The sequence below is a fragment of the Zalophus californianus genome, chromosome 1 (genome assembly GCF_009762305.2).
Source record: "Zalophus californianus isolate mZalCal1 chromosome 1, mZalCal1.pri.v2, whole genome shotgun sequence".
Taxonomy (NCBI): Eukaryota; Metazoa; Chordata; class Mammalia; order Carnivora; family Otariidae; genus Zalophus; species Zalophus californianus.
The window spans coordinates 207,480,504-207,493,140 of record NC_045595.1 but is presented as its reverse complement, the minus strand read 5'-3'; the positions used below and the strand labels follow the sequence as shown (position 1 = coordinate 207,493,140).

The window sequence follows — 12,637 nt, the reverse complement described above, 5'->3', positions numbered from 1 at the left end:
TGCACATTACAACAGCAAAAACCAACACATCAGACACTGAACCCCACACCATATTATTTTGAAATTAAAATGGCAAAGACTTTTTCATTTACCATAGTTCCCATGATGTTACACATTTGTGATATATTCCTAGATCTTATGAATAATTACATGTGACTACTGCATTAAAAACGTATATCTTAAATAAGTTATGCCAAACTTTGAAATTAATTTCATTTGCTGTTCCTATACAGATGATTGCTAAATCCTCACTATCTCTCCCTCTACCTGATTCTTAATATAATTCAGCCTGGTCACACAGTAACTTCTCGAAGTAAAAGAACTTTCTTTAACCTCTAAAAAATCTATAAAGGAAGTTCTAGGCACATTCCAAGACTGGGTTCCCCAGAGTCCCAAAGGTCTGATAAAATTTCCCTTGGGAGCACCCGGCTGGTTCAGTCAGAAAAGCATGCAACTCTTGATCACAGGGTTGTGAGTCTGAGCCTCAGGTTGGATGTAGAGATTATTTAAAAATAAAAATCTTAAAAAAAATTTCCCTAAAAGGACAGATGAAAATTCAAGATTAAAAGCTATGAATGATACTCAGTCAATAATTATTTATTTATAAAGTAATCTAACACACCTACCAATATACTGGGTGTTAAGTGCAGGAACAGGGAGATTTTTGGTTTTCTTTTTGTTATTGTTGTTTTAGAGTTAATGATAGTTTTATTGTGCCAAAAATATGGAACGCTTCACAAATTTGTGCATCGTCATTGCACAGGGGCCATGCTAATCTTCTCTGTATTATTCCGATTTTAGTCTATGTGCTGCCCAAGCAAGCAGTGAACAGGGGAGTTTTTTTTTTAAAGCTCAATGCATAATCCTATCCCCAAAGGGTCATACAGCAATTTGGGAAGATAAGACAAGAAACACTTGCAAAACAACTACATACTAAACTTTGAGTAGGGATTCCAACTATAGAAAAAGTTCTGAGAAGAGATTCTCATTCCTAACTCATGATGTCTTTGAACAGGTATCTATGTCATATTAAAACCATATTCATACAGGTTTTTGGGTGGAAACAGATATTTTGGTAACCAAAAAATTGTACAATCAGACTTGTAAAGCATTAATTTATATCAATTCAGTCACCATTTATAAGGACAAATACTAACAGAAAAAATACAAAATACTTTGGGTCAAATCATTTTGTTCCTGACTTTCTTATGAGATTGAAAATAAGGAAGCACTAGGAGCTGAACTGACCGGCCATATTTTTTTTTTTTACGATTTTATTTATTCATTTGACAGAGAGAGACAGCGAGAGAGGGAACACAAGCAGGGGGAGTGAGAGAGAGGGAGATGCAGGCTTCCCGATGAGCAAGGAGCCCAATGCGGGGCTCGATCCCAGGACCCGGGATCATGACCTGAGCTAAAAGCAGACGCTTAATGACTGAGCCACCCAGGCGCCCCTGATTGGCCATATTTTAATAATTAATTATACAGAAATGCTGGTCCTCCAAGCAAACAAGATGATAATAGTTTGCCACAGAGAAGATAACAATATAATTCCAGAAAAGGGACCTCCACTACAACATTAGACTTCAACTGAGTTATCCAACCTGAGTGTAAAAGAGCATAGTTTCTACTAACCTGTTCTTCTTCAAATATACTTTTCCAATTCCACAGTAGGCCAAGCAATCAAGTCCCTCATTGGGGTAGTGTTCAATCATCCTCTTAAACTGGTTTTCAGCTTCAGATAATTCCTTCAGTAGCAATAAAAACAATGATCACTTAAACTGCAAAAGAAACACTGGAACAGATTTTATCTGAAGGTCGATATTTTGTGTAATATTTGTGTAATATTACAAACAACTGTATATCCAAAAATTTCTATGGCAAAATTAAACCTTCTGCATTTTATTTTCTTAGCAAATATACAAATTTTGACATAGGATATACAGAGACACAACCAAAGTGATCCAGCTTGAGAATGAAAAATTGGTGTGGAACACATCAGACAACAAACCAAATGAGCATTTACTAATACACAGAGAGGGCCTGGTATGTGTTGGCTAACACTAAAGGGTGTGAATTCATAATAAAAACACTGACTAAATGCAAGCACTCCATAACATATATCCTTGCAAGTGCTGCTCCCTTGGGATATAGGCACTCCAATAATGTTACCCACAATGTTTTGTGGCATACGAAAGATAAATGCTTTGTTTTAAGAACAGTGTTTTAGCAAAAGCTTTACAGAACTTAGAGTACATTCTTTTGAATATTCTCAATAGTAGAAACTTCTGTGCTTAGAATGAATTGTTTTGGAAAAAATCCAGAAGAAACAGCTCAAGGTAACCCTGGTAACCCCATTGTGGGTGAAAAGGGAAATGTCACTACAAAATGGGAGTTTATAAGAAGCTTTGAGGCCAGTTCCAAAGAAGGCATTCCAAAAATGTTTTAAGCAAGAGCTGTAATGGAGTAAATACACTGCTTACTTCGGGGGCTACTCTGAATGATGACATTCTTTTAAATGTCCAAGTTCTATCATACCTGTTTTTTTTTTAAATCAGTCTCACTAATTCAAAGTAAATCACAAACGTAGTGAACTATTTCTTCAATTCTGATAAAGCAAAACATGATATTTATTATCACTCTGCCAAGAACAGAAGAACTGAGATCATGAAGTCCTGTCTCCAACAATCTATTAGAAAACAGAATTAGGCCTTAATGGAACACATTCATCTGTCACCTCAAGAACAAGGAAAGAGGCATGTAACAAGGAAAATGAACCTCGGCCACTGTAAACCACTTTGAGAGTGGAACCTAAAAGATGATTAACCTTATTAGGTTAGGCAGCAGTTAGGGTTAAGCCTTCATTTAGCCAAGGAAGCTTGGAGGCCAAGTTGGCAGAAAGGATGTATTATACCTGAGGTAATTCTAGAGCAATTTTAACTTTTATTGAAAATTGAAAACCACAGAAAGCAAATTATAGCTCACACCTGAACAATGCAGGGGTGTGGGGTGCCCCATGCAATGGAAAATACAGGTATAACTTTGATTCCCCCAAAACTTTACAACTAATAGCCTACTTGACTAGAAGCCTTATCAATAATATAAAGAGCAGATTAACACATATTTTATATACGTATTATATACTGTAACCTTATAATAAAGTAAGCAAGAGAAAAGAAAAATCGTAAGAAAGAGAAAATACATTCACAGTACTATATTCTTTTTAAATCCATGTGTAAGTGAACCCATGCAATTCAAACCGGTGTTTTCAAGGGTCAGCTGTATAATGCCGTGCAGTGCAGATAGGCACAACTTCCAGGAGAGCACTGAAGGACCATGAGTGATGGAAACCATGTGTGCTCACACCTATACGCTGACTGTATGTGGTTATGGGAAGTCTGCACTCTAGAAGATAATAAAATACCCAAAAACTACCACCCAGAACTAAGAGATCTTAACACAAAGCTGAACTCTCCTTTCTTAATCTCCACAGGCCCATTCCTTCCTTCCATCACTAAATGCAAGCATTATCTTAAACTAGGCTAGCCTGTGGTTTTTTTAACCTTTACAAGAGGCAGAGATAGTCATAAAGAATATATGCTATTGTTCTGTTATGTTTTCCAAATTGTACATAAGTGGTTATCACAATGTGTGTTATGTTCTCCAACTTGTCTTTTTCACTCAACGTGTTCTCTTAAATCTGTGATAATACAGATTTAGTTTTTATACAAGGGAAAAAATTCCAGGCTCCTGGGTGGCTCAGTTGTTAAGTGTCTGCCTTCAGCTCAGGTCATGATCCCAGGGTCCTGGGATCGAGCCCCACATTGGGCTCCCTGCTCAACGGGAAGCCTGCTTCTCCCTCTCCCACTCCCCCTGCCTGTGTTCCTCTCTCTGTCAAATAAATAAGTAAAATCTTAAAAAAAAAAAAAAATTCCTACTGGTTGTCTGGCATAGCTATTTTATTACTGGATCACATTTTCTTTTTAATAAAAACAACACAAATTAAACAGGTATTTCAGGAGTGCCTGGGTGGCTCAGATGGTTAAGCATCTGCCTTCGGCTCGGGTCATGATCCCAGGGTCCTGGGATCAAGCCCCATGTCCAGCTCCTAGCTCAGCGGTGAGCCTGCTTCTCCCTCTGCCTCTCCCCCTGCTCGTGCTCTCTCTCTCTCTCTCTCTCTCTCTCTCTGTGTCTCGAATGAATAAATAAAATCTTTAAAAAAAAAATAAACAGGTATTTCAGAAGAAATTATCAGAAAGAAATAAGCCAAAGAGGCAAAACTATTTTTTACCTATCTTCTAAAATTAATGGCATATTTTAACTGTTTATTATCTCTGTTACAAATCTTACCTCAGGCTGTCCTATTCCAAGGAGAGAAATAGCAAGTCCGTAGACTACTAAGACATAGTTAATCATGGCCAGGTTCAATTGCTGTCAATAAAAATGCTCCAGTTAAAAATCTGAACATAATTTTGCCCAACTTGCATCATACCCACCTATTAGCCACAACAGAAAAAAAGTGTAATAAAATCTCTCTAATCACTATGATTGGGACAAAGGCCAAACAGAATTAGAAAATGTATTTTATAAAGATAATGGAGTTATACTAAAATCAAGTATTTAAAACACAGAACCATTGTCTCAGAGTTCCTTGAAGGGGTGGTTCATAGCAAATTAGAATAACTGAGTTCGTCACGTTCTTTTGCACAGAAGTGGGTACTAGTGACAGATTAAGACATTTGCTTACAATCCTGGATAAACTATTGACCTAGCTAATTCTTTCTGGATGAAAAGATGTGACTAAAGCCAAGTCCAAAACCTCGATTTAGTACTTTTGTAGAAGAAGCCAAGCGTTCTAATGCACACCAAGTAGGGAGCAAGGAGAGTCACATACCGAGTGCAACCATAAAGACTGAATCAGAGTGTCACCTGCTTCTCACAACCTGGGGCAGATTCAGCTAATCTCAGGTAGGCCTAAGGTACATTAATACAATGATGTTAAAGCCTTGGTTCTCTTCTACATTCACCTGAAATGCACCTGCACTGATAAACTGTGAGACGGCAATTTTACCTTTATTTTTTGAGGATCTAAACCATTGAGCAGCTCCGTGAAGGCCTGCGCAGCACTGCGGCAGCGCTGCTCCAACAAAGCTGTGTAACCATCCTGGATTAAGCTTCTCAGCATTTTCATTATATTAGCAAAATCCTGCAAAAAAAGAAATTCTATTACGTCATCCAGAGCTACGTGTGTTTAGCCAAAAATTTAAGATGCAAAGTTCATCATAGGGCAGTTATATTTTATAACTGATCATAAAATACGTAAATAAATACCCAAAGCTGCCCTTTATGTGTCATATTCCCTTCCCTACACAGCACTTTTCCAGTGAAAATTGAAAGGTCCTGCTTCACCATCTTATGTCCAACATTCCTACTGCTACTCATGACAAGAAAGGGTAGTTCATTTTACACTACATGGTTCTATGCCTTGCTCACTTTTCCAGATAGAAAAGACAGCATTTAGAAGTTTTAACAGCACAAACAGCACAGAGAACACCAGCCACCATTTAAATAACTGTATGGCTGACTAGAATTAAGAACAAGCAATCAATTTACTGATCACTATCAGATTTTAACATCTACCCTCGTGCTCTGGAACAAATCTTAATTTTCAGCAAGAGAGGATATTTCAATCTTTGGCTCTACTTCTGCCCAACATGTACTTGAATAGAACTCAATAAAATTATCAGGAAAGATATTACAGGTTAAATGTAAAGGGAAGAGCATAAGAAATAAAAAACAAAAACAAAAGTGCTATAATATACCTTGAATAAAGTGAGAAAAAAACTTTAGTTTTGGATAAATATGTGAACATGCACTACAATTTGAATTCAAGTTTTAGTTACATGGCAATAGCTATCAGTCACAAAAGTTCCATAAAAACTAGATAGACTACAGATTAAACCTAGATTTCCTCACTCCTTGCCATACATGTGTACACCATTCAGGAAAGCAGAAAATGCAAATATGCGTGTGATATTCCTCACTGTTCCTAACAGTAAAGATCCAAAAGGAGGCCCCATTGCACAAAGCACAGAGGGAAGAGCAGTTTGGTCACAATTAACAAAAGCTCTTTTACTGGTTTTCATCCAATGAATCAAAGTTTAGGAGAACTTTCCCCCAGAATACACATAGAAAAGAGCACCTCTCCCATAAACTTGATATTTACTATAGTATTCAAAAAGCTCAAGGATAGCTTATATTTATGTTAAGATATGAATTTTAAAAGTTATAGATGATGATGTGCTATCCCCACAAATAATAGTTATTAATCTTGAATGAACTGATTCCATTTTAATCTCTTTCACATTCTAGAAGAGAGAAACATAAAACCTCATGTTTTCATTAAAAATTTATTTCTCTCAGGGACGCCTGGGTGGCTCAGTCAGTTGGGCATCCAACTCTTGGTTTCCGCTCAGGTCGTGATCTCATGGGTCATGAGACTGAGCCTCATGTCAGACTCCGCATTCAGCATGGAGTCTGCTTGGGACCCTCCTCCCCTTCATGTATTTCACCCATTTCCCCTTCACCCTCTCTCCCTCTCCCTCTGCCCCTCCCCCCATTCATGGGCACATGCTTGCTCTCTAAAATAAATAAAAATAAATCTTAAAAAAATTATTTTTCTCAGTACAATACAAAAAACTATATAAAGTAGGCTGGGTTGCAGTGACATATACCCAATCTCTCTCAGACTTCAGCACAGACAGGGGCCTAACCAAAAGTGTGTTGAATGAACAAGGGAAGGCTCAAAAATAACTATCATACTTATTTAAATCACCTCTGATCTTCCCAGGTTGTCTTTTCTATTTAAGTCCTTCACAGTTTTGAGAGTCAGTAAAATCAATGTAAAAAGACTTAATTTTAAAATCTCCAAATGTCAGAAATTCTAAAGATGCTTTTATGCAACTGATTAGAGATCTGTTTTCATAAACTGCTTGAAACATGCTTCATTCCTCCAGTCCTCTGTAAGATATTTGTCATATATACCTAAAATAGTTAACTGAATTTTAAAATGACCTCCATATTAAAACAAGTATTATATTCCATATGCTAATATACATTTTTAGGAATGAAATTTAAATCCAATATTCTATTTTAGAAGAAATAAAACTGTGTTTACATAAAGGATTGTCAAAGCAGACGCCTATGAATCATGTTTACCCAAAAAAGACAATCTTTTACTTACTACTACATAGTCTACAAGTGTTCAATGACTAGAATAGTGACCAGCCATGGTTCTGTAAATTCTGGATTTCATTGAGGTTTCTATTTCTTCTTGAATCAGTTTTTGTTAAGTTGGATTTTTCTAGGAATTTGTCCATTTCATCTATATACATTTTCAAACTTCTTGGTATGATGTCGTTCATAATAGTATTTTGATGTATTTGTAATATTCAAGGATCTACAGTAATGCATCCTTGTTCATTCTTGAAATTGTTTTATAATGTTTTCTTTTCTTTCTTTCTTAATCAGTTGCAACACCAGTGTGTAAATTTTATTTATACTGGCAAAGAATCAACTGTTAGCTCTGTGGATTCTTCCTTATATGTTTGTTTCCAATTCATTATTTTCTACTTTGATCTCTATTAATTCCTTCCTTCTACTTTCTTTGGGTTTATTTGCTGTTTTTCTTTTTTTCTAGCTCCTGGGATAAATACTTCATTAATTTAGAAGTTTCTGTTCTTTTAATACATACATTTAGCTTGATAAATTTCCTTCAAAGTAATCCTTTAGCTGTATCCCTTGCATTTTTTAGAAGACTTTTTCCTTTTAGGTTTATAACAAAATTGAGAAGGAGGTACAGAAATTTCCATATACCCTTTGCCTCCTCCCATGTATACTCCACTATCAATATCACTCATCAGAATGGTGTATTTTACATCTCTATATTTTTTTAACTGAAGTATAGTTAACATACAATGCTATACTAATTTCAGGTATACAACATAGTGATTCGACAATGCTAAACATTATGCAGTGCTCACCACAATAAGTGTAGTTACCATCTGTCATCAGCCAGAGTTATTACAATATTATTCACTATATTCTCTATGCTGCATTTTTCACTCCATGGTTACTTATTTCATAACTGGAAGTTTGAACTTTTTATTTTTATTTTTTTTTAAAGATTTTATTTATTTGAGAGAGAGAGAGAGAGAGACAGCCAGAGAGGGAACACAAACAGGGGGAGCTGGAGAGGAAGAAGCAGGCTTCCTGCTGAGCAGGGAGACCAACATGGGGCTCGATCCCAGGACCCCGGTGTCATGACCTGAGCTGAAGGCAGATGCTTAACAACTGAGCCACCCAGGTGCCCCAAAGTTTGAACTCCTTAATCCCCTTCATGTATTTCACCCATTTCCCCTTCATCCTCTCCCTCTCCCTCCACACTGGCAACCACCAGTGTGTTCTCTGTATTTATGAGACTTTGTTTTTGTGTTTGTTCATTTGTTTTGTTTTTCAGATTCCAAATATAAGTGAAATCACATGGTATTTGTCTTTCTGTAACTTATTTCACTTAGCGAAATACTCCCTAGGTCCAGCCATGTTGTCAAGAATGGCAATATTTTATTCTTTTTTATAGCTGAGTAATACTCTATTGCATGTGTGTGTGTGTGTACGTACATCTTCTTGAACCCAGAATAGTATATTTCTTACCAAAGATGAATGACATGGATACATCCTAATCACCCAAAGTCTATAGTTTAACACAGGATATACTCTTGGTGCCATACATTCTACAGGTCTGGATAAATGTATAAGAACATATATCTACCATTATAATATTATACAAAGAATTTTCACTGCCCTAAAAATCCTCTTTGCTGTGGTTATTCATCTTTTCCCCCTTAACGTATACTTTCTAATTAACTTCCTAAATACCGTAGAAAGAATTTTATATACAAAGTTATCTGATTACTGTTAAATCATTCAAAGAATAGAAAGTTTGCTCTTTAACAGCTTTAAGGTAGGTGTAATAAAACTGCAAGTGCTTGAACCTTTTAAAATAATTTAAATCTTCTTACAATACTTATCTATTTTTTTAAATTTTTAAGTAACCTGTACACCCAACATGAGTCTTGAACTCATATCCCAGAGATCAAGAGTCGCAAGTTCTACCAAGTGAGCCAGCCAAGTGCTCCTTAAAGTATTTATCTTAAAAGTTAAAACTTTGGAAAGCAAGGAATCCCAAATCTTTAAATCTTTGGGAAGCAAACAATTCTGCAGTATCAAGCATTAGTTAAATTTCTGTTTAAAGTGATTATCAAGTTAACACCTAAATTAGTGATAGTTTGGTTTCTTAGCAGTCATATATAAAATCGTATGTCCATAATTTAAATTATAAAAAATAAATCTTAGAGATGTACATGATTAGACTTATATGAAAAATGTTTTGTTCAAAGACTTTGCTTTTTTTCATTAGAAATAAGCCTTTTCCTTTACCTGGTGTGCAGCTCTGGAAGATTTAGAAAACTGTTTTTCCAAGATGTTCTTCAAATCTACTGGTAAACTCCCTTGTGAACTAGAACTAATAGAGAAAAGTGTTGAGTTATTTTAAAATAAAATAGTCTTGCTTATATAAAGAATATATTTACTGAAGGCCATTTTTTAAAAACTGAAGTACAGTTGACATACAAACATTAGTTTTAGGCATACCACACAGTTATTCTACAACACTATACATTACACAAAGCTCATCATAGTAAGTGTAGTCACCACCTGTCACCAATCAACATTATTACAATATTACTGACTATATTCCCTATGCTGTACTTTTCATCTCCATGTAAAGGTCATTTTAAACATTGAATAAATGGAGTCCCAAGTTCCTACATTGAAATACTACCAAGAAGCTGATTCTCTCCAAATTAATCTCTAAATACAATGAAATCTCAAAAAAATCCCTATAAAATTAGAGATGGAGGGGGACCAGATGAATTGATTATAAAGATGGTATGGAAGAACAACTTGAAGAAAAAAAAGAAATTGGGGGGGATTTGCACTGATCATCAAAAGTTATTATAAATGTAGTCATAACAACATAGCCATGAAACAAGAAATGTGCCCAATAAACATGCAAAGACGCTCCATCTCATATGAAAATCTAATAATAAGATATAACTGTTTCAGAAAGTCTGACTCCCAATGCTGCTGAGGGTAAGGAAGATTCAGGTACCCTAGGTGGTATTTTCTGACACCAAATAATTGCCATTTTCCACATCAATTCTCCAACACCAAGTGTCCAACAACTCAATTCCATTTTGACACCAACTCTGGAGTTAACACAGGCCCCACGGGTTAAAGGCTCAGTCCCACAAGACTGACCCCACTTCAGAAATAATGCCCTTACCGCTATTGTCAGCCACAATGAGGTGCTTAGTCCTCCCACACTACTGCCTGATGGACTACAAACTCAGATGTTCCTGTGACCCACCCTCAGGTTCAACAACTCCCTAGAATGACTCACTGAACTCAGGAAAGTGCTCTACTTATCTTTACTAGACTATAAAGGATATAATTCACAAGAGCCCAATGGAAGAGATGCACAGGAAGGTACAGAGGAGGGGAATGCTGCAATGCTTTCATGCCACCCCAGATCATACCACCTTCCCAACATCTCCACGTATTCAGCAACCCAGAAGCTCCCCTGCCCCAGCAGTTTAGAGGTTTCTTCTATCAAGGTTTCATTACATAAGCATGAATAATCATTACTAGTCATTGGTGACTGAACTCAATTTCCAGCGCCCTTCCCCTTCTTGGAGATCAGGGGGTGGGGCTGAGAGTTCCAACTCTCCAATCACATGTTTGGTCTTTCTGGTAGCCAACCACCCCAATCCTGAAGGTGGGGGACCAGCCTTGAGTCATCTCATTAGTATAGGTAAGGCAGAAAGAAGCTCATTATGAAGAACAAAAGATACTCTTATCACTCTGAAAGTTCCAAGGGTTTTAAGTGCTCTATGCCAAGAACTAAGGACAAAGACCAAATATATATATATATATATATATATATATATATATATATTTTATTATACCACACTCTCCACCAGCTCAGGAAGAGTGTGAACAATGCTCATTTTCTGGGAGGACAATGTGACAGTATCTAGCAAAGTACACATCCTCTTTGACAGAGCAATTCCATTCTAGAAATTTCTTCTTCAAATACACATCTATACTATGAACTATCCTGTAGCCATGAAAATGAAGGATGTCGATCTCCATGATGTGATATGTGAAAATATGCAGATACAGATAGATAAAAGATAAAAATAAAAGCAAGCTATAGGCCAGAATGGTCCTAACAACAATGATAGTTCAAGCGTACTGAGCATTTACCATGTTCCAGGGCTCTAAGTGTTTCATGTAGTTACCCCACTTAATCATTAAGTAGACATAATCATATAGTAGACATGATCAAATAAGAAGACCTCAATTTAAAAACAAAAACAAAATATCGAAACATAAATTTTTCTTTAGAAGAACAGTTTAAAATTATAACTATGCATTCAAAGAATGACCCTGCATGTTTTTGGTTTCTTTTTAGGGTTAACAGGGGGAGGGGAAGACTCAGGATTTTTCTACTGAATAATAGAACAACACAGTATCTAAGCCCTTGCTTTAAATTTAATTTTTTTGTAGCAGCATCAAAAAATAGTCATATTTTTTAAGATGGGGCTTTACTAATATCTCGTAGTGCTTTGATATTAAAATTCTTCTCCTTGAAGCACCTATCCAGGAATCAGCCTTATGTGAAGAAAAGAGAGCTGACAGCTGGTCTAACTGTGGCAGAAATGGTTTTGCAGGGTCTCCGGCACCACTTTCCTTGACCTCATGAACTTCTATATTCATTGTAAGATTTACAATTTCACTTTGCAATCAGTATATATCTCTGTAGGCAATGGAGAGATTAATTATAAAGACAGTTGCATGAGGTCCTACTGTTAATTTTGGTGTGGAGGGTGTTTGACAGAATTAACTTTACAAGTGGTTGCTTCATTAATGAATACTTTCCTTTAATGAGAACTACTCAGAAGGGCCCCTAAATACACACATACTCATGCCTGCTTCCAGGTGGACAAGAACTTGTTAACACAGAGTTCCTAAAGGAAGCCACCAAAGAATCAATTGTGGGAAAGGTGAAATAAGGTGAGCAGGGAGAAGACGTAATTCTCACTTTACACTTCTCTGAATATTTTTTCTTTGTATGAGCATGTATTTTGGGATTTTTAAAAATTAACACTGATACATCTCATATTCCATGCTTTCCAGACATCTATTAACACCCAGGATTAATAATCCTTTAGCCAAAAATGACATTCTCCTAAAGATATGCCTTTGATATTTGAAAGGGATTTCAGTACTCATCATAGCTACTACTTGAGACTTTTCCCCCCTTTTACTTTTTTTCCTAAGAGGAGGCTATAAGGGGTGAAAAGCCACACAGATAAAAAACATACCTGAACTTCTCCAATTCATTGTTTCGAGATTTTTGTTTTCCTTTATATTTTGGAGGCTGACCTGTGAATACAAAGTATTTGTTCCTGAAATCTGTTCATAAAAATCAACAAGCCTGAAAGCAAATCAA

The 12,637-nt window shown here is 36.2% G+C and overlaps 1 protein-coding gene and 1 non-coding gene across 8 annotated transcripts in view; both read right to left on the bottom strand.

The window, feature by feature from the left end:
- Window positions 1-12,637, bottom strand: part of TTC3 (tetratricopeptide repeat domain 3) — a 116,521-nt gene that overhangs the window by 57,978 nt on the left and 45,906 nt on the right. For all 7 annotated transcript variants that reach the window (XM_027582290.1, XM_027582293.1, XM_027582287.1 and 4 more), the window contains 5 exons: window positions 12,510-12,570; window positions 9,499-9,583; window positions 5,072-5,206; window positions 4,351-4,431; window positions 1,636-1,748 (listed from right to left, as the gene is read on the bottom strand). In XM_027582290.1, the coding sequence (XP_027438091.1) occupies window positions 1,636-1,748; window positions 4,351-4,431; window positions 5,072-5,206; window positions 9,499-9,583; window positions 12,510-12,570 (475 nt within the window). The remainder of the gene's footprint in view (window positions 1-1,635; window positions 1,749-4,350; window positions 4,432-5,071; window positions 5,207-9,498; window positions 9,584-12,509; window positions 12,571-12,637) is intronic.
- On the bottom strand, window positions 719-821 carry LOC113919028. The gene has a single exon (XR_003518773.1). It is a non-coding gene; the product is annotated as a U6 spliceosomal RNA (small nuclear RNA).